This window comes from Anas platyrhynchos, chromosome 8, assembly GCF_047663525.1.
Source record: "Anas platyrhynchos isolate ZD024472 breed Pekin duck chromosome 8, IASCAAS_PekinDuck_T2T, whole genome shotgun sequence".
Taxonomy (NCBI): Eukaryota; Metazoa; Chordata; class Aves; order Anseriformes; family Anatidae; genus Anas; species Anas platyrhynchos.
Window position 1 is genome coordinate 7968271 of NC_092594.1, and position 22375 is coordinate 7990645.

Here is a 22375-nt window from a genome sequence, read left to right on the forward strand (position 1 = left end):
TTAACATCATCACTCACACAAAAGTACTCAGATACCCTTCATCACATACATCCACTGATAGCAAGTATGAATCCAAAATACAAGCATGCACAGATAGTCTCTTTTCCTCACTTTTTGAAAGACTTTCACCCACTAATCAGAAAGAAAAAAAATCACCTTAAATAATTCAGCATGTGAATTAAATGGTATTGCTCTCTGCAATCACAGAACTTCATTCCTGTCCCTTCCTATAGCCATGTAGTATTGCTTACATGTGGGCACATTCAAGCTGCATAGGGAAAGCATGTGCAAACTCTCTGAGACTGGCACAGATGGTCCCCAAACTTCAGCCCTGTAGTTTTGTAAAAGCACATAATTTCAACTCCTCGTTTTCCCTTTGGGATACTATCCGCAGTGGTACACTGAATGCATGGCCTTCATACAGCCTTGAATACAGGGACTGTAGCTGCAACTAGGTTTGTGCTCTACAGAAAAAATATCAGGATTCCTCCTTTCTGCTAAGTCTAAAGCTAACTACAATGGCTTCCCTGTACCACTATGACGTGCAGCAGAGGAGAAGGCTCCTCTTTCTAAAATACTCACAGAGTTAAAATAAACAATCTTGTCCAAGATATATGCTGTCCGTGTCCCGCATTTATTCGGCAAAGACTCCAAAATGAAATGGGTACCATTCATCCTGGCCTTGCAAGAATGATCCAGCAGTGAGAGCTCTGTCCTTGTGTAGCCGCTAGCCTAAAACAAAGATGCTTTGTAAATGGCTGAAACCTCTGCTGAAATACTATTGTGTTAGACTCTTGCTTAAAGTGCAGCTCAGAATACTGTTCATGACCACTGATAAGAGGAAGTGAGGTTCATTGTACTGACATCCAGGGAAGGTCAACCTCAAAATGCTGTTATACACGACAGACAGGGAATAAAAGTAACATGGAACAAAGGAAACAACAGGTTCATTATTAATCTGCTGACACAAACTCTATTTGGTCTAAAATGAGCTAAAAATGCTTTAGTCTGTATCAGGCTCTTTTCCACAATGCAAATGGGCACAAGCAACCTATCAGCTGCTAAATGGTCAAGACGGAATAAAATACCACATAATGGGAAACAGTGGACTATACAGTTTCACCCTCTAACTTTCCATCCCCTTAGCTGCTGCTTCACAGACCTATTCAGGTCTTACACAGCTATCAAAAGCAGCTTCTTTGTATTTTGGAGATTAAAAATTCTGACTGGTGGCTGAATACAGTAGTTTTTGACAGAATCAACATGGCAAATCCTTAACCAGAAATCCCTCTACGAACTACTGTATTGATGGGAAGAGGAAACAAGACCCAGCATTATGGCAAAGGATATCCACAGTATAGTTTCCTCAAACTTTTTTTTTAAGGGGTGAGGGTGGTAATATTCTTAGAATATTTATTTTTAAAATCAAAATACAAACAAAATGGCCTGCCCTAAATAGTTTGCCCAAATTTGACAATACGAGATCACACATACCTGTAGAGAGTTTTTTTCTACAGCCACCTTCATGACTTTGTCATCACACTTTATTGACAGGGCTACATCAGCACTGCCCTGAACCTCTTCAGGTTCTTTGTGCTTTGGGAGGGAATGCTCAAAGTCATGATTTATTAATGTGTCCACTGAATCCCTGGATGGGAAAATTCCTTCTCCCACTGTGTCATGCCTTCCTCTGTTAATGTGAAAGGGAAAAGTCAGGCCATCATTTAATGCAGGATTCTTTGAGGCAGGCAGCAGTTCTGTCAGCTCTGGAGGAAGAGAATGGTCTTCTTCATCATTCATCTCTTCTAAAAGCAAAAAAAAAAAAAAAAAGTAAATTAGGTTAGTAAATATTTTTTTTCATAGAAGAATTCATAACTGAGTAATTTTCATGCCAAAAAAAATCACCCAGAAAGGAAGCCCCTGAAAGACATCCAAAGTAACATCTTTCTACTTTATAGGCAACCAGCCATAATTCCTCTGCTAAGGGTTTAGTTGCTACTGAGGAATTTAATCTGGGTATATTTAATCCCTTCTAGAAATATGCCTCACTAACAGTTAACAACGGACTTTGAGGAGTGGGCTTCACTGTATGCAAGGGCAACCACAAACATAAAGGAAACACCATAGCCCAGAAATACACTATTTTAGTGCTGCTGAAATATCATCTGTTCAAATCACTGACTGAAATTCTTCTGTTACCTGATGGCACAATTTCCACTGTTGTGGAAGTACTTACATAGCCAAAGTGAAGTTAAATGAGCGTTAACTTTATGATGAGTAATGAGAACACTATTTATCTCCTGGCTTATAGGTAGTACTGCTCAGGACCGAAATCTCGACATCCGGCCCAAGCAGATAATTATCTGGAAACCATGAGAGTGCAGCTGATAAAATCTGTGTAAATATAAGCATTTATCAAAACAACTAAACAAAATTTATAGGGACTTAAATTCAGAACGAGTGCAAAAGCAGAAGCAAATCTACTAGCTTCGATGGACCAGGATATATTTACATCAGCAATGACTTTGGCCAAGTAAATTTTTTTAATGGTTGTATTTATTCCATTTGCTCATACTTTTCTGATAAGCCAGTTTTGTCTGTAAACTATTTAAAAGTTCATTTAACTGTCTCAAGGAAATGTGTTCATATTTTTGATAAAAATCAAAACTGAATTTATTAGCTAACAAAATATCCAGTCACTGAAGTCCTCTCTTTCCAGCAAGCACTGAGCACGGTCAAGCTTCTGAACTGAACAAACTATAACCATTTAATTCCACCAACACTTCAGGACATAATACAATTTCCCTGGAATTTTCTGATCAAGAATTCACAGATTTTTTGCTGTTGTTTTTAAACCAGCAGTTAGATGTATTCCCAACACAAATGATAATGAGCAGTGAAAGTAGTACAACACCCAACAACAAATCTTTAAAACTGAGAAAGGAGATTTCAAAGCATCATACACCTGGCAACACAGCAAATGTTTTTTTTCTATATAATAAAACTCCATCTTTAAGCTTACCTGTATCTTCAAGTTGCAGGTGAAATCTGTTAGCAACGGGGGCTTTTGTGTAGGAAGTAACCGGACTATATTTATGCTCATAAGCCCACTTGATCAAACTCTCATGAGAAGAAGGAATATCAGGTATTACTGATTTACTCATAATCATGGATCGCTCTGTTTCCTTTCCAAAACCAATACTGTTTGATGTCTGCAAACAAAGAAAAACATGGCTCATGATCTACCATTTAAGGATACTTGACATACATGAAATATCAACACCGATTTCACATTTTGGTGAGAAATGTTACTTTATCAATTAACAGAGCAGTTTGCAAATGGAGATCACCTGGGAAATAAAATAAATCGCCGTCTTAAACACAGAACTGCTGTACAGCTGGAGAAAAGCTCTGCCTTCCTCCCAGCCTCTGACTGGTTCAGGCTGTTCCAGGGTAAAGTCAATCAAGTTGGTCAGATGTAGTTAATCCCTAAACAAGAGGGGTGTATTTATAGCCATTTGTTTAATACTGAATTTTCTTCAAAACTGAGAAATGCTGAACAGTGAGGTGAGAATATGCACTTTTATGACAGACCAAACTAGTTATAAGACAACATATACTTTCTATACCCCCCAAAAAACTTAGAATTTAATGAACTACGATATAAGTTTTACACAACTACGTTGGTACAGCAAACTCACAGAAATACACTTGCCAGCCTCTTAGTTGTACTGGTAATTACAAATAATGGCCATGGAATACAGATGAGTGTCACAGTCATTTAGCTTTCATTTTACTGTAAAAGTGTGACAAAATTTCAAATTTTCTTGTCCAAATACGCAAGTCAAGAGGATACAACAAGCATCTCTAGCTGTCAGAGGGGCAGACAGAAAATATTCACTGATATTACGTTTTAACTTGTTTTAAATGCTTAAATGTAAATATGTTTTCCCACAAGGCTAAGCCCTTATATATTTATTGTTATGGTATTACTGTTATCACTGTAACAATCACATTAAGAACTACAGAGCAAGCTAAACACTCATACCAGTAAAGGGCACAATGACCCACTTATCAATGATTCCTGCAATGTGACTGAACTGAACTTTCTATACGCAGATTACATCATTTAATGCTGTACAGCACACACTTTCATTTCCATTCCTGATTACATTCTCCATCATACAGGCTGCATTTTATTTATTTTAAGTCCCCATTAGTTTCCTTCAACATAAAAACAGTGTTATTTTTCTCTTGCTCAAGAACTTAAAAAAAAATTAAAAAATTATTGCACTGATTTCTTGCTTCTGCCCAGCCTTTTTTTAGGTCATATGGCTGTACTGCACAGGGTCACGGAGGTGTTATATTCCTCTACTTGACTTCAGAAGTAGAGCCTTTGAACAAAGCAGTGATTAAAGCTCATGAGTTCTGATAGAATAATATAATTTACCTTGATCTCTCTCCCTCATTTCTTTGTAATGCAATTTTGCATTCTTTAAGCACTCAAATCTTCACAACTGAAGTTAAAGGGAGTTTTAGGTGCCAAGTATCTGGTTTGATGATACTGTTAGCAGTACAGTTATCAATGACCAGCAAAGGTCACTGAAGCACAGAAATATAAAGGAAGCAATGGGTATCCTAATTTTAGTGCTTTATTACTGTTTTGGATCAAATAGTATTTTATTCTTCAACAGATACAAATCTGGATACAATTTATTACACGCAGCTTTGACTGGATGGAATTATTATGCTATCCCAATTTCGCTGGATCTCCCTCTCTGCTTTCCTTTCCTTTTTGTCAGGATTAGACAGCTGAATAAATATTATTCCAGAACTTTATTGTCTTAGCTGGCATCTGACCATTTTCAGGGCTTGTTTATACCTCTCCATGCCACAGTGAGCCTGTAAATGTTCAGTCCTGCATTGCCTTGATGAAACAAAGCCAAGCACAAGGACTTGCAGGAATAGGCACACCTTCCTTCACTTGCTTGTTCTGTCAACACCCTCACACGTAGTACTGGCAATCAACAGAGCCACCCAACAAACTATTCAGAATAAAGAGAGATGATTTCAGAAATTGGTAGGCACTTCTCCTCATTTCAAGATCACTTCCTTCAAGCTTATGAAATCTTCAGAGATTTCTTCTGTGCATTTTACCTCTTTCACTCTTTGTCCCTCAGCACACTCGTTTCTTTGAAATAAATGGAAGCTAATGCAATTTATCAAATCTTTCTGATGTCACTTCTTTTTGCACTATACTGTCTATAGCTTTGTAAAAAGACACCCACACTGAAGGAAGCAATGTGAAGTGCAGATAATCCAACAAGCACAGAAACTGAAATTGATGTAAGGACATACGACTGCAAACACTGCCTGTGAGAACAGCACTACACATACTTTGTGTAATTCTTTTACCTAAACTACTCACTTTTTACTCAATTTTGTGTCCATCAATGATCAAGAAGCATACCAAGCTGGGAGATGAGCTACATGACTCAAAAAGGTTTTTTGTTTCTTTTTGTTTCTTTGTTTTTTCCACTTCTTGTCTATGAACCTGGACCTTAACTCAGTGCTGGGTTTGAGGCAGCGCAGCATTAACCTTTCACTCAATCTGACAATCCCCTCAAGACAATCCTGACTTGTGTTGAGGGCAAGAAGTTAGGAAAACTGAAGTGCATGGAACCAACTCAACTAATAAAAAATAACATTGTGAAGCATTACCTAATTGTTTAGTAATGTTTTTACGCATTGTCTAAATTTGGGCTTGGAAAGACCTTCAGCTTAATAGAGATATGAACAGATCCTAAATCCTGGATGTATATGCTTTTTTAATGACAAGCGGGTGTTTACTTCCCTTCCCTACTCCCCTATAAATAAAGTAGAACAAACATACATTCAGAAAATGGGACCTCTATATGAATGAAGCAGTAAACACCCACAAATCCAAACATAAATATACAGCCTAACAGACCGACATTTCCATATATAGTATTATTTTCTTTTGCTGATCTAAATAACATGTTGACTTTTGCCACCCATTACAGAAATAATTTTTACTTATACTGGCAATAATTACTAAATAACATTTTAAAATACCCTAGAAATCCTCACTTGAAAAATTCATCATCTACAAAGAGGTAGCTTCGTAGATATGCAATGCGTTACTATGGGTATCTGCAAGCATGAAGTGAACTAATGCACCATTGTCTGTCCTGTTAAAGCAGGCCCACACAGCATTGGCTAAGAGGTCTAAATATACATGGGTGATTCTTGTGCAATAATCCAGAATGAAACTTTAAAGTCCAGTGTTTTTCGGGCTGGTTAGTTAGGACCAGAATGTCCTTTCCTGTCCATAAGATAAAGATGCACCAGGGATCAGAAGGGAATTTCATCATCAAATCTTGAAAATATTTTCAGACAATTTTCTAAGCAACACCATCGCTTGTTTCCTTTTAAATCCCTCACTCTCAAAATCAAGTGTCAAATTCTAAGAGAACAGAGTGGTATGCAAAAGATTTAGATCAAGCAGCCTTTGGATCCTACCAGTATTGCCCTGCATGCATTGAATGGATAAAGCTGCTAAGCAAAGTGAAATTCTTATAAATATAGATAACCAGAGTTTGAAAGTATACCTTAGTTATTAAAAAAAAAGTTAATCAGTAGGCCACTGGCTGGTCCTGAGCCAGCATTAAGATCAACTTTACAATGCACTCAATTGATCATTTAAGAGAGAAATAAGCCATGCATTTATAGGCCATGACATCATTCTAATTTTTATTCTTTTCTTTTTTTTTCTTTCAAAAAAGGGAAAATGCATTTTCTTAGTAGAAACAGCATTGAGCCACAGAGTCTGTGCCAAAAATCATTCTGAATCTGAGCTTCCAATTATGTGTAAGAACAGTTTCAAAGGCTTAGCTTTATCAACCCTGGTTTTATAATTTTTTTAAACTATTATTTGTGGTCTGAGCAGAGGTGAGGTCAATTTGACCAAACACTTGCTGGGGACAGAAATATTGGTAGGGGAGAAGGCTGGAGACCACTAGAATCACAAGGAAGGAGCAAATCAGTTCCCACTTCTAAAGCAACATGGGTATATGACTTATATCTAGAATTATCCATTCTCAATTCACAGGCATCTTTCCAACTTCTGAAATAAACCTGTAGATCCTCTCACCAAAGTAACAGCAAGAAGGGAGATGAAGATCCAGCTTAATGTTTAGGGTACTTCAACAGAAGTTAAGAAGACATAGAACCTAAATCCTTGCACTAACCACCCAAATTCTGTGATGTGTTGGTCAGTACGTAAAGGAGAAAAAAGTACATATAGTTTCTGAATTTACTCCTTGAAATGTAGTAATAATCCAAAAAAAAAAAAAAAGGCAACTAAGAATACATTCAAAAATCAATATAGGACAGTACTACATCATGTTCAAATAGATTCTATACTGCTGCAGCATGGTATATCTCGAAAAATAAAAGGTGCCTTAACTTACAATCACTTCCAGCTTTCCCTGGACATCGTGTGACTTGATAACCCAATTGACAGATTTTTTACACTTGAGGATAAGTACGATGTCTCTGACAAGCCTGGCGCCTGGTTGAGATGGTTTAATGTCAACGATTATATCCACCTGGAAAGCACTGTGTGTGGAAAATAGAGAGAAAGTAAGACCAGAATGCCAGACATTTTCAGCTATCAACCTTCTTCCAATCCATCATGTTTCCACTGTCTGGCCAGCTGATTAAAATGCTGAAGATTATCCCAGACAACACAACATGTGCAAAACAGATTGTTATTCCACATACTCTTAAATGATTTTATGTAACAATAGACACAACTTCTCTTCAACTACTCTTTAGACAAATAATATTTTTTGTTTCTTTGTTTATGAGAAGTGTGCTACTCATTTCATTTATTATTTGGAGCAGGGTAGTTTTATGAGTAGCAGTTTTGTTTTATACAGTAAATACTGTTTTCTTAATTCACTGCAATGGTGCCTCGAGTTTCTTCTAGGTATAACCATATTAAAACTCAAAACAATACCTTAAATAAGCAAAAATACAAATTAAGCAAGTTAATAGCAAAAAATGCACAGATACTATATTAGACAACGTCTCTGCCTTCGCAGTTAAATTGTGGAAATTACTTTGCATAGGATCTTGTGTGTGTTGAGGAATTAAGCCGTCATATTTAGTTTCCAATACTTCTGGATATATACTCATTTCAAAACGAAAAGAAAACAGATGTACAGCCTACTGGTTGCTGGAAAATAGATGAACACTATCCAGATTTTCAAGCCTTCAGTAAAAATAAGGAGAGCAATAATATCTCATCATGCAAAATATTAATACAAAAGAAAAACCTTTACTTCCAAATCATCTTATAGGGACATGTCATAAGAATGTGCTCATCACCAAATATCATGTTTCAACTAATCTTCTGCATTAAGACTTAGTATCTTGGGTCCTTTTGTTTTAACGCCTGTAGTTTTATACATACTCAGCTCAGCTTCTGTATGTTTCTATGTGAATAAACTTCATTAAGATAGTTGTGGCAAATATTTATAACCAAGAATGAAGCAAGAAGAAACTTAACACCCTTAATGCCTTTTTTAAATTTTAATATTGTAACATTTAAACACTTTGCAGCGTTATCACCTGAAAAACAAATTCCTGTCATGCATTCTCAGCCAAAGTCAAAAGCCAAGAGGGATGGAGACATAGCTGTCACCATTGCACAATGCTACAAGGGACTTACTGTGAGTGTGATGTTGATGCCAACCATCAGCTCTATTGAAGATGGGGCTGCTGCCCACTGCCATATACAGGCAAATGCTTTGGACTAAGCTACTTGCCTTCCAACACACCTCAGCACATTCTTACTCTCCCAAAGTTGGTACACAAGAGAGCATTTTCAGGCTCTGGGTTTAGCATCTTGCAATGAGATAATTACCCTTCTTGCAAAGAACCCTCCTCCCACCTCCGACTCCCTGTGTGATTTCCTGATTAGGAATGGGATGTGCTCGAATGTAATGCATGAGGAGCAAAAGTGGACAATGTTGGAAAGCCAGTGCCTGCAGTAAGCAGACAGGATTTTAATTGTATCTCATCTCTGATGAAATTGTATTTTTCTTCTTATAAGAAACAAAACCATACAAGTTTCATGGCAAATTTATGTTCTAGCAACTCAGCACTTATGAAAAGCTTTTTCAGGTGTGATCATCTGAAAGCAAACTCTAGGTCACGTGCTCCCACTAAGACCTAGGAGACACAGGCAAAGGCTAAATATTTTAAGTCATAACTCTGAAGTTTATAGTATCTTTGACAATTCAGATAACCCTAATAATACATACAGAGTTAAATAATCTCCCCTAACCACTACACTTCACTATGGTGCTCAAGACCAGGTTGGATGAGGCACTGGGCAACCTGATCTAGCAGGTGGGATCCCCACCCATGGCCGGGGCATTAGGAACTATATGGTCTTTAAGGTCCATTCTATCCCAAGCCATTTTATGATATAATTCTGTGCCTATACATGTATTCATATACTCAACCCTTTTTCTTACAGATTTTCATACAGATTATCAAGATATTCCTTAAACTCAACTTGAAATGTTACAGAAAATCCTGGTATGATTCTGCAAACTAACTGTGAATCATTTACCACAGATCACTTGTGACCTCTGGATCTCTGTTTGGTAACCAGTGCCCTTGGCTTTGCTACCAGTCATCATTACCTGTGACAGGACAAGATTACTTTTAACCCTTCTCTTACTTCCTCATAGAGTGGGCTCATCTTAATCCCTGTCTGTAAGATTCTGTCCTTATTCATATTCCCTTACACACCTTAGCCTTGGAAAACTTCAGTTGACTGAGCAAAATTTCAGTCTGCGGGAAGGCAGGATATAGTCCATGAAAACTGTGCTCTACAGTATTGTCCAGAAAAATCCTGGAATCATGAAGCAGAATCCAAAATTTTTACATGCAGAAGAACTAGTTTCTACTTAAGGTAAAGTACTAAAGGCCAAGCTCTTCTTGTAATGATGAAATGACTACCTCCATTTGATTTCCAACAGACAGATGAAATCCTTAACTTTTAGACAGATTTGGTCAATTTAGAGGATACTTTACCTGTATGGATTGGAATTTGGAGTAATTAGCTCAATGATATGAACTTCCCTTTCTTGGACTAAATTAGACATAAGGCACCCCTCTGCTGTTTTTGGTTGTAGGTATCCCGCAAGGTAATTTAAAGAGAGAAAATTCTTTTCTATGTTGCACGAGGGAGGAAACACTTGATCTGGAGAAAAAGAAAAAAAAAGAAAGAAAAGCTTCATACATAAATATCAGTTTACATTCATGTATACATAGCATCTACTTCAGTGCAGTACTGTATTTTATGGTGTAGATCTCTAGGCCAAAAGGTATATTTATTACCTATCATAAGTACTTAAGAGAAATCAACATAATCACAGAATCACAGAATTTCTAGGTTGGAAGAGACCTCAAGATCATCGAGTCCAACCTCTAACCTAACACTAACAGTCCCCACTAAACCATATCCCTAAGCTCTACATCTAAACGTCTTTTGAAGACTTCCAGGGATGGTGACTCCACCACCTCCCTGGGCAGCCTGTTCCAATGTCTCACAACCCTTTCAGTAAAGAAGTTCTTCCTAACATCTAACCTAAAACTCCCCTGGTGCAACTTAAGCCCATTCCCCCTCATCTTGTCACCAGGCACATGGGAGAACAGACCAAGCCCCACCTCACTACAGCCTCCTTTAAGGTATCTGTAGAGAGCAATAAGGTCACCCCTGAGCCTCCGTTGAAAGGGAGATCACCACTGCAAAAACATAGCACACCTTTGATGTAATTTCTGTTAAATATTTAAATCTGTAGTTTAGAAGTACTCTGTCATCCCTCCAAGAAATCTGAAAACAATACTAAAGTATGTAAGCATTTTTCAAAATAAAAAAGTACTTAATTTGTTCCTTGCATATTTAATTTCAAAATACATATTTTTTATCTCATAGAAAACATCTATGTTCAACTCCTCCCTTTAGAAAATGCGCTTTTTTTCTTATTATAAACTTGCTGTTTTTAAAAATCACTGAAAATATTTTCTATTTCCTTGCTCAGTATATTTTCCTACATTTTGTGCAGTCAAGAGTTGGTGTAGAAATACTACAGTTCTTTAGTACAAGGAAAACTGAATGTAGCAAGATAATGATGGCAAATTATTGATATAAAGGAAGTCCAATCATTATACCCATAATTAAAGTGGGGAAGTTCTATGGCATATAATCTCCTGTTGTTTTAACTACCTAGCTGATCACAAGCATTAATTACTATACAAAACAAAAAATAGTCATTTGGTATGATGTTCTCAAGCACAGCCTATATTACTGTGCCTCAAGAAGCTGTATATCCGTTTAAATATAAGAATACTTCGTATTTCTGAAATAGCTTTACGTATGAATTATCACAATACACAGAAAGACAACATTTTGTGCTCAAGAAAAAGTCTTTTGAGAACAGAATTTCAAACAGTTATGTCTTTGACCTTTGCTTGATAAAGGCGGCCTTCCTATTAAGAACAGTAGCAAGGTAGAAAAAAATTACAACAAACATTGTTGTAATTTGTAATTTTACATTGTGTATGTAAAGCTGTGGGTGAACTCCTAGAAACTGAGCTGAGACCACTGTTTGCATTTGCTCCACAAATTAGAGCTGAAACATCATTCCTGAAGTGCAATTGCATGTGGTACACAACTTTTCAGGGAGACCTGGGACTTCCGTGACCCCAGCTACAATGGAAACAACTAGGAGAGTTTCTTCTCATCTTACACAGCGCAGTCTTTGAATATTAACCTTGCTGTCTTTTGTACAGAACCTATGAAAGATGTATGGGACAGTAACGATTCCTACTCCACAAGGAAAGCACTCCTCTAACATCTGGTGCGTGCCCTGTCAGATTAGCCTCGAATGCAGCTGCAGTTCTGCCAACTCCTCCCACAACAGCAGAGAATGGAAAGTAATCCCAAATGATCTATACTGAACTTGAATTTATATCTATCTACAGAGTTATACATATATAGATAAGATGTATTTGCTTCTCAGTTGCCATGCTACAACACAGGTCAAGCCATAAAATACTAGCCTCTAAGTAGTTTGGGGATAATTACCACAGGTGCTATCATTAGCCATTGCAAAGAGCTTGACTTCAGCTCCTGGCACTTCCATGCAATGCCTCTGCAGCTCTTAAGGAACCCCTGCTCTCACTGCCACCAGCACTGAGACACCCCAGCCTGGGCCCCTGCTCGACAGCACGCTTTTCTTCTGCAGCTCATTTTAACTGTCACTGGCGACTTGACATACACACTTACGTCCTCCTGGCACACCTTCCACCAAATGTACTTATTCCTGTGTCAGCTAGTTACCAAGATCTGGGTTGTAACAGAAAAGAAAAGGAGATCCATTTCTATTTTCTTTGGTCACTACATTTTTTTCTTCTTCTTCTCTTTCTTCACTTCATATTTGTTTACTTACTTTAAAAGGGTACTAGAAGTGTCTGCAATCCATTAATAAGCTTATTAAAACAGTAAAACAGCCAATTTGTGGGCCCTACACCTCTCTAATCTCAAAAGACTACCAATAAATTCTCCTGGAGTAACGTCAGGCAAGGCCCTGGCAAGCAGGCACATAAGCCAAGGAGCCCCACTGGCCAGAAGGCAGGCGCTGCAGTTGTGCACAGCTGCCAGCCCCTGCCTTTCCCTCCAGCACTCACAAGCTACTCCAATTAAGACTGTATTGAACGCTGGGAGCTGTAGTTTCTGTGGGCAGCACCTCCATTTTAAAGAGGAGGACAGACGCTGTCTGCTGTCTTCTGTACAAATCACGTGTCACCCACAGGCTCTTGGCTAAACTGGGTAAAACTTGAGTATCCCAGCTTAAAAGATTTTTGTGCAAATGAGAGCTGCTAATCAGGTGACACTCTCCAAGACAGGTGCCCTTGGCAACAGCAGCTTAATTCAGCAATAAAAATCTCATCCAAGCAGAGCTTGCCTTTCAGAAGTGTAAGCTGGGGATGAACAAGATGTCTGGGATTTTCCACTGCCACTCAAATGGCAGGGCTTTTTCACAGGCATTTTGCAGTTTACTGGCCCTTCACACTACGGAGATCATCATCTCAACTTTAAAATGGCACTGTGTTAAAAAAGGGAAGGTGTCTGCAGTCTTTGTAGGGAGGTTGGAAGCTCCTACCAGTCAGTACTCACCCTAGAGCAGTGAGCTGGAGCAAGGAAGGACAGGACAAACCACCAAAGCACAGCACAAAGCATTCACCTACAAGTATTAAACCCAGCAAGTCTGTGTGCAGGACATGTGCACTAGTGTACACAGGGTGCAAATTCAGAGTCAGGACTGAAGCTTTAGCTTCTGCCAGGACAGGAGCACAGCAATACAGTTTGTAAACAGATTGCACATGAAGTATTTTTCAGCTTGTTATTGTTATGGTTGACTTTTTTCTTATTTAGAAATGTGTTGAAAATAATCTCCTTCCTAGCTAGCACAGCTGCCCTGGACTTAGATTGGTGATACTGGATGCATCAGGTAACGTTTAGCTAACTGATAAGTCTTCCTGACCTGTATAATCACATCTTATTGAGGCATGAGGAGTGAACTGACTTTTCTACTGAAAAATGTATGACTAATATGACTTCCACTATGAGCAGTCCAGCTTTCTAGAATATAATAGCAATTACCATGGCTATCACTTAGCCACCTCCTTTACTACACAGATCAAAGCAAGAATAAGAACCTCACTTCATATGCCTACTGGCTCAAACCCCTCTTTCCAGCCTGTTGGTTTTCATTGTGCTCACCATCCCTGCGGTGTTTGACCAGCCACGCTCGTGCTCTTGATGGACACTATCAACAAGATTCAGATGCATCTGGCTCTGATTCAGTTTTGATGGACTTCCATCACATACTCAGTTCCCTTTCCGTTATAGCATCAAATCTGATTTCAGGGACTCAGAGCATCAGAAGCAGTTTTATTCTATGAAATACCATTCTTCTTCAGATTTTTCTTTGTTCTCTGTCTTGCATTTTCTTTTTGCTTTATTCAGCTAACACCTCAGCTTATAAAATCTTAGATCTTCCAGTTTCAGATTTTTCTAACTTGAGTAAAGATGAAATGTAGATAATTAAATGAATACTGCCATTAAAATCTCTACCAGTCATATGTATCAGCAGGGAATGACTTCATTCAACCTCCTGTAAATTACAAGTACCACTAGCTGTGATTCACAGACTAGCAGCTGAGGGTACCTGACTGAAGCACTTGAGTGGTGTGATTTTTGTAGAAAAGGCTTTAAGTGTCCATCAGCATACACTGTGTTAGTAATCCTATTGTTTATTCTGCAGAAAAGCAGAACAGGTCCACGTCCCATGTGTTTTTCATAGAACTTGCACGACTGCTGCAGTTCAAGAATTGACCCTCTCCCCACCCCTGAACACATGCGTAATTCCTCCACATGCACACACACATTAATTCTTCTGCCAAGAATTTAAATCAAAATCAAATATGGTTACAGTTTGAGCTAGTTTGTAGGAGTCTTCTCAGAAACTGTCTATTTTGGTTGCTTACAAAGTTCCATTTTGTATAACTACTCCTAATTAAATTGTGTGTTAATATATTCTAAAGATAATGCAAAACTCACAGATATTCAGCTACTTTGACTGGAGATGTACAAATCAACAAACTATTTGATCTGTTTTTTGACATATCTAATTAAATGTTCATCCCTGTAACACAGAGACCACTACTCCCAGATAAACGTTCCAAGAGCACTTTAATAAGCTAATAAATGTATTTCTGAATGATCTTCTGGCATTAAAATACAAGATTGGTGCCAAGTAGAACAAAAACCACACAGGGGAATCCTGTACAAATTTGGCAGGTTTTTGGACAAAACCAACACGGCCATGTTCTGATTTTGGGGGGCAAGACTCATGCTTCAGAAAAATCAAATGATTACATGCAGGTAGTTAAAAATAAAGTTCTCTCCACATAAGGTCTTTTGCTTGGTTGGTTGCTTGCTTTGTTGTTTTTGGTTTGTTTGTTTTGGTAGGCAATTAGTTCAGCTATGCAGGAGTCTCTCTAAAAAATTGCTGAAGAGCTACTAAATTAGATTAGGCCACTGGTTCTAGTAAGTGCTGAGCTCCCCAGTATTTGTTGGGTGTTGCCAAAAAGTTCTACTCATTTTTACTATTTCAAAATAGCTGGACCCCTAGTTGCTAAACAGTTCAGAACAGTTCTACTTCACTTCTACCAGTCTTTACTCCTGAAGATGACATCTTCAGAGGTCTAAAAAGATCACTGAAACAGGCCATTGAGTAACAATCACTAAAATCTTAAAATGTGCCATACCTGCAATAAAGCAAATAAAGCAAATAAAGTTCAACCCTCATCATCCTGTGCTATAAGGAAAGTCTGCTCTCCCTGATATATTCCTTTTGCTAACTATGTATTTTCCAGAAAACAAACTTGAATAGAGATATGTATAAACCTCCTGAACTGACACTCTTGCTCTGATACCATAGCAAAGAGAAGAGCCATGTGTTAGTTATCCATGGCTTAAGAACAGCTCGGGTGCAAGTCCCCTGCAGACAATACATTATGTGACCAGCAGCCAGATGAGGGCAAGCATGAGCCAGAAGGTAATGCACAGACCCAAATTTTATATTGCTCAGCTACACAGCTACAGCCAAAGCCCTACCCTAATATGGGCCTGTGAATCCCTGAGGAGCTGGAGTCCTCTCCCAGCTCCCCTTAGCCATCTGATGAATTTGTCATGCAGCTCACAGGGACAAGAAACTTTGCTCCTGGGGGTGAGAATACACAGGGACATCAGAGTGAGGCAACTTACCTCCATGAGGAAGACAGAAATTCTTTGCTCAAAATACTCTGGATCCTTATGCAAGGGTATACTGAAAAAAAATTAGCTCGGGTCTTTCTAGAAATAGCCCCCTACCTCAAGTTCTCCACTTCAGTTCTTTACATGAAGGCACATAAACAATCACCATGAGTAGTTTATTCCTATTAAAAGGTGAAGATTTGATTCCTAAAAGATTCTAGCTAATGATTTCGCATCTATATTTATGAACATACAATTATGACACCAGAATCCATTAAAAGAATCCATTAAAATCCATCTACATCCAAGGTCTGGTCTTTAGGCTTGCTGATAGTTCTCTGCCTCTCCCTTTCATAACATACCTTTTGGGAAGTGAGAGGTATGCTTAATGATCAGAATATTCAAAAAAAGTTAAATAGTACTACAATCAGACATTCTCAACATTTAAAAGTATCAATTGATGCTGTTGTTCGTTTGTGCTGTTTTGTTGTTGTTTTTGTTTTGTTTTTACCTTCTCCTACTTTAATATAGATGTTTCTTGATATTTTGAGTTCGGTGAAAGATGTAACTGCTCCATATTCCTTCTGGGCCCACTGTAGCAGATATTCATTTTTCTCAGGAAAAAGCTTTTCTTCTGTTTCTGCTGACAAAGAGAAATTTCCCTTCTCAAACTGAACAACAGAACCTAAAGACACCTGATGGGAATAAAAACATATTTTTAATATGGTATATTTATCTGCACAGACAGGTAGCCTGTTAAAGTATTGTAATCTGGCACACCCACATGTATTTACTGCAATTACAGCTTGCTTCCAACAACGCCTAAACTTCATATGTTTCAACATCTGCATAATTATTCGTTTTCAGATTTTTTTTTCTTAAGTGGCTGTTTTAAACAGCAGTATTCCCAACCTATCGGCCTGCCTGGGTTGCACAAGGCAGATGAATAAACGGGGGCTCTGAACTACTCAGATGTTGTGCTACTGACAAAAGTGGTGCAACAATGCTGCAAGAGGGAGGGCTGGAAGACAACAGGGAAAACAGGAGGGAGTAAGATCAACATGGTCCAAGAAACTGAAGGGAGAGATGTGAAGCTCAATAAACCTAGGAACTACTGAAGTAAGTCACTCCCATATCAGAAAGAATGAGTTCAAGCTCAGTAAAAAGACCAATGGAGAGAGAGAAAGAAAAGAGAAAGGCCATGAAAAGGAAATACTTACTGTTTTACTTACAGTAAGAGAAAAATACATGTTGAGCTAGCACAAAGCAAATGACTTGCATCTTTAGAAAAATCATTATAAATAGATTATATTAACTTAGGTCTTGACCAGAAGTACCAAAATATTGCTTTTAATATATTAGGTCTTGCACCAGAGTACAAGTGAAAAAGAAACCTGGAGCAAGAGAATATACTCAGTGTAATACATGCTGCTGCAATATCAGGTGTTTTTACTGGATCCCAGACTACCTTTCTACTAAACCAGATTTCTTTGATGGAAAAGCATATTTTTTCCTTTAACTTAAAATCCAAAACTACAAATGGTAATGATTAAAAGAGTGAAAAATACATCATAACAATTTCCAACCCATTCTGAGAACTATTTACAAGCTATAACAGCATAATGGTAATAAGTATCTCTCTAACCTTGTAAAAAAACACAATATATCAACAACATTTATTCAAACAGATTATCTGGAGTCAGGTTCCAATTAGATAAAATTAACTAACATCAATCAAGCATTATCTTCCCCGGAGCTATTGTTTACTTCATAGCACCATTTCATGATGTCCTCTATCAGTTTGTTTAGTACATACAAATACGTGTCAAAGTAGACATATAAATTATGCCCTTTGGCACATGGAATTTCAGAAGTTCTTCTCCATGCCTCCAGCTATTATATTAGCATTTATTATGCACCTATCACATACTCTCTCCTCTAAGAGAAGACCCGTGTAATTCACAGAGTTCAATTTGATCAAGCCTGTCATAAAAAAAAAAAAAAAAAAAAAAACAGCTCAGGAATCATTTATGCTTTTGCCAGAATAGTTTTCAAAGTTTAAACTAACATCTTGTCCAATTCTGAATGATCTTCCTTAATTGTTTTTCATATGACTACCAGAAAATATTTCTTTTAAATTAACAAAAAAGTCTTTATTCAGTGTAACACAGAATAAACCACATTACTATACTTCCCAAATAAGAAATAAAACTCTGCTATAAAAGAAAATCTAGATTTTTTTTGGAAACTTTCCTACAATATCAGGAAAATATAGAAACACATTTATCTTTAAAAAGTAGTATTTAGCAAATAGTGTTCACTTTGTAATTCCACTACTTAGAAGCAGATACACCATCAATTGATTTTGTGGGGCATCTCTACAATGCTCCTAACATCAGATTTTATAGTGTGCACAGCTTTATAGGATGAAGAATACTCTAACAGCACAAGACAGGTCATGCAGAGAGTGCTTACACAGCACCTCTTAGCTATGCCATCTTTTGTATCCAAGACAAATGGAACATCTTTGTAGACCCCTAGCCTATCAGGAAAAAAAATACTGTGCATAAAGATTGGAAGGATTAAAGGGTCTTAATCAGTTATTATTTTGCAGGGATACTGAATAAATGCTGGCAATCCACTCTCCAGAACCAAAACTCCTTAACTACCTCAAAATAGTACAGTGCATCTAAGAACTAAAGCAATTGCTTATCATTTACACTATTTCATAATGTCTCTAGTATTTTTTATAATCAGTATTAGAGAAAAGAATTATCAGCATAACCTTTTAAGACGCTTGAGAAAAACTGAGAGAAAATATTAATACTTCTAAATGTTAATTAAAGAATTGAATTTGCTTGCAATAACACATTTTCACTGCAATTTCTATTTGGTACTTAAATGCCTGTTAACAACAGGTTTATTCCTCAGAAAACACTTGGTTTTTCATTTATTATTAATTAAAACTTGAAATCATTTTGCATCCTTCTGTTGCATGACAAATGTCTTCCTGTAGGACACAAACCTTATCATCATTCATTTTTTAATCACATACTGAAGTCTATTAAAAATGGTGGTTCCACTACCATGTTTTTAAAAGGAGTGCAGAGTACTGCTGTTCCTGCCAATGTTAGGATTTTTACTACATGGACCTAAGGCAAGGTTAAGTGAGCCAAGCACGTTATTTTTTCTGGAAAGACTTCAACAGGCTCTTCCAAAAAAGGCAACTGTCACTGTTTCAACACCTGCCTTGAACATTAACTACTTACTCTTCAGAACAAACCAAAAGCTGCTCTCTTTGAAGTACTTAGGACATGTCAGTCTGAGGATTCAAACCAAAGAATGTTTTATATATTTAGGAATATGTCAACAAATTTTATATGAACACTCACTACACAGCCTACCGGGTAATTAAGAAACTGCTGCCACAGGCACTCTGTCTCCTTACTTCATCTTCTTCGGTGGTTACTTTCAGAGGTTGCAGAGTGGAAAATTTGCTCCAGCTCTATTTCTTCCTGTTGTTGCGAGGACATTAAAGATGACTGCACCAGAAACATCCCCTGCTGCTGAGGTCATCTACGTGCCTTGCCACATTTCTGAAGCTAAATGAGGAACTTCCAGGCTTGATGGGGAAAATCAGTTTGCAGGCCCAAAAGATACCAACCACAGGTAGCAACCACAGTGAGGAATGCAGTTCAAAAGGCCCTGCAGCCAGGGGGACCAAGGGTCAAGTGCAGATTCATGCAAATCTGTAACCAAAATCTGAGAGTTCCACCAACAAAACATGGTTAGGAACATACTGTGATTACATACTCTACTACCCACTGCTGACCAGTGGAGGAAACAGGGTTCCAATTTTCTTTGCACAGTACAGAAACAAGGAAACTTATATCCCCATCCTGAGGGAAAACAAACAAAAAGCCTTTATACATCTCTTAAGAAAACTTTCTGGTCTCAGAAAAATTGCTCTTGCAATTCTGCCATGGTACTTCAGAACATCAGCTACCTGATATAAGTGCTAAATTGTGCAAGTTTCTGTTCCTCAGAAGGATCATGTCTCAGAAGCAACCTTAAGTCACCTCAAATATATACACTGGTGAGCATGAGCACTGCACACACTCAAAATAGTGTCTTCTGTTTCTTATTTCACCTATTTCCTTCTCTCTTTTTAAAGCTTTACTGCTTTTTTTTTTTTTTTCATTGAACCAGATCCATTGGGGATATTTATTTTGTTTGCTTTATGACATTTTAAGCATTTAATGTAGCTGTAATTCAGAACACCCAAGTAGGAAGCAAGCTCGTAACTTAGCCTTAATAGACAGGTAGGCACCTTTGGGAGATGACTCAGAATACAAAATTTAGTGTCTGCAGCATGAATCAATCCCTCCCCTCACAGCAACAGCCCCTCCAGCCCAAGTGACAAAGCCATCATAATGTAGAGAATGAGAGAAACAAATCAGAAGGAAAGCAGCACCCTTCATATTTTTATATAGTGTCAGACCTGTGACAGAACAAGTAGGAAAGGAGTAAATCTGCTCAGAATAGAATTTAAAAACTTGAACCAACTTTCAGAGCAGCCCACATAGAGTTGAGACTCAGTCAGTGGTTTTTGATAACATATTTTGACGGGCTTCAGTCCCCTTACAGAAAAAAAGTGAAGCCATGAACGGAGAAATACCAGGTACTCTTGAAACTCAAAAATACTTCCTTTATTGTTCAAAAATTCACATGCAGCATAATCACCAAGAGAACAATTCTCTTTGGTAACTGGCTAAGAGACACGCTGCTTTTAAAATAAGATGCGTCAAACATCCTGCATGTTCGTGAATCATCTATCAGCTTTCATATTCCCTACCAGCCACAGAAGTAAGATGCTTTCAGGCAGTAGTGTATTTTTTCATTTTCAGTTTAGTGTTCATGTTTCATTTTCAGTTTAGTGTTCTCAAGACCACTTACAGTCATCACAAAATTCCGCTTTGATTTTGCAAATTTTTTAAACATATGTGTGAAAGAATCAGCAGTATCTTATCTACGTATTTTAATTCTGCTTCCTAGGAGATGCTGACTTCACCAACTACCACAGATCTTGATAGGAATTAAGGCTGCTCAACTCTTTCTCGGGATGAACACAGAACCTTGTGGGATCACTCATGCACATTTATATGCATCTAGAAAGAAAATCCTGTGATTTTCCATCAAAGTTGAAACCATGTCAAAGCAAGTACAACTTTCAAAACCCGCATGGGAACAGTTACTAGAATGATAAAAAAGGAAAAAAAAAATCACATGTAGGGGAAATCTATCTGCAAAATTTAGGGCTCCGTGGGAGTTTATTAATCATACACAGGTAATTGTTCACTCACCTGACATTAATCTAACATCATCTTAATAGATGCAATTCACTGAGTTGGTCTGAACAAAATAAGGTATCAGAAGCTTTTTCAAGAATTCTGTTTCAAGTTAGACTCAATTTAGTGGAAGGAGAGAAGGGGAGAATTAAAGCGTATCTATGCAACTGCAGCTGAAGTTTCCACTGGAATCAATGACTCAGTAACACAACCTGTTGTGATTTATCTCCTCCACGTCACTAACACCAGCAGTCTGCCAAAATCTGCTGCTTGCTTCTGTAAACTTTCACTAGCTAAAGCCCCCATTTACTGAAGCAAGTGAAGACAGGACGGTGCCATGACAGTACAGAAGAGACAAGACCAGCACAGATACCTGCTCCAGACATTTCAGCCTGGGTCTGGGAACACACTCCCATCTCTAAATGCCAGAATATTATTTCTTTCCTTACTCTTGCAACTTGGTTGAACATAAAGTGATGAAGCCTAACTTTTGCAAGATGGCCTAAATCACCTGGGACAAGAGAGGATCTAACATGAACTATGTGATATACTCAGCAAACCAAGCTCCTAAAAAAAAGTCCAGGGCTCGAGCATCCTGTGAAAGGAGAAACTAAGGCACACAGACCCACCTTGCTTCTGAAACTTAACAGCACATGGGGAATTTTGAAATACTTCTGCACAAAAAATAAAAGTGCTTTGCACTGAAAGCAGAAGACACTTCTGTATCGTAAAAGTTTCCCGTTCTGGGACATGACACTACCACCTATAGACTTTTTTGCCTTTAACCACGTATTGCTTCACAAGCAAAAAATACCTTTTTTTTTCTGTAACACCTTCATGAAGCAAGCTTTGAATAAAATAAAATAAAAATATAAGTATTAAAAAAATGCCTTACTAGGGTTATTGTGCTCTTAAATTTGTTTTTACTGAATGCAGCCAAAGCATCACTTTTGAACATGTATTTACCACCCTGTCATTTCCTGCTATCCCTGCTGACAAAATCCTTCCAATCAATTGCCAAGAACAGAACCACTACATGTAGCCTGAGGTCCCCCTGATGTATCTGCGAGTTAACCAGTTATACAGACTAGAAAAACAGCAT

The 22375-nt window shown here is 37.8% G+C and overlaps 1 protein-coding gene across 7 annotated transcripts in view; it reads right to left on the reverse strand.

Annotated features, from left to right (window-relative positions):
• Nucleotides 1-22375, reverse strand: part of TGFBR3 (transforming growth factor beta receptor 3) — a 130138-nt gene that overhangs the window by 22911 nt on the left and 84852 nt on the right. For 6 of the 7 annotated variants that reach the window (XM_021276952.4, XM_027463422.3, XM_027463423.3 and 3 more), the window contains 6 exons: nucleotides 16437-16620; nucleotides 10135-10303; nucleotides 7494-7641; nucleotides 3023-3212; nucleotides 1495-1805; nucleotides 583-732 (listed from right to left, as the gene is read on the reverse strand). In XM_021276952.4, the coding sequence (XP_021132627.1) occupies nucleotides 583-732; nucleotides 1495-1805; nucleotides 3023-3212; nucleotides 7494-7641; nucleotides 10135-10303; nucleotides 16437-16620 (1152 nt within the window). The remainder of the gene's footprint in view (nucleotides 1-582; nucleotides 733-1494; nucleotides 1806-3022; nucleotides 3213-7493; nucleotides 7642-10134; nucleotides 10304-16436; nucleotides 16621-22375) is intronic. The other variant, XM_027463425.3, reaches the window with a different exon arrangement.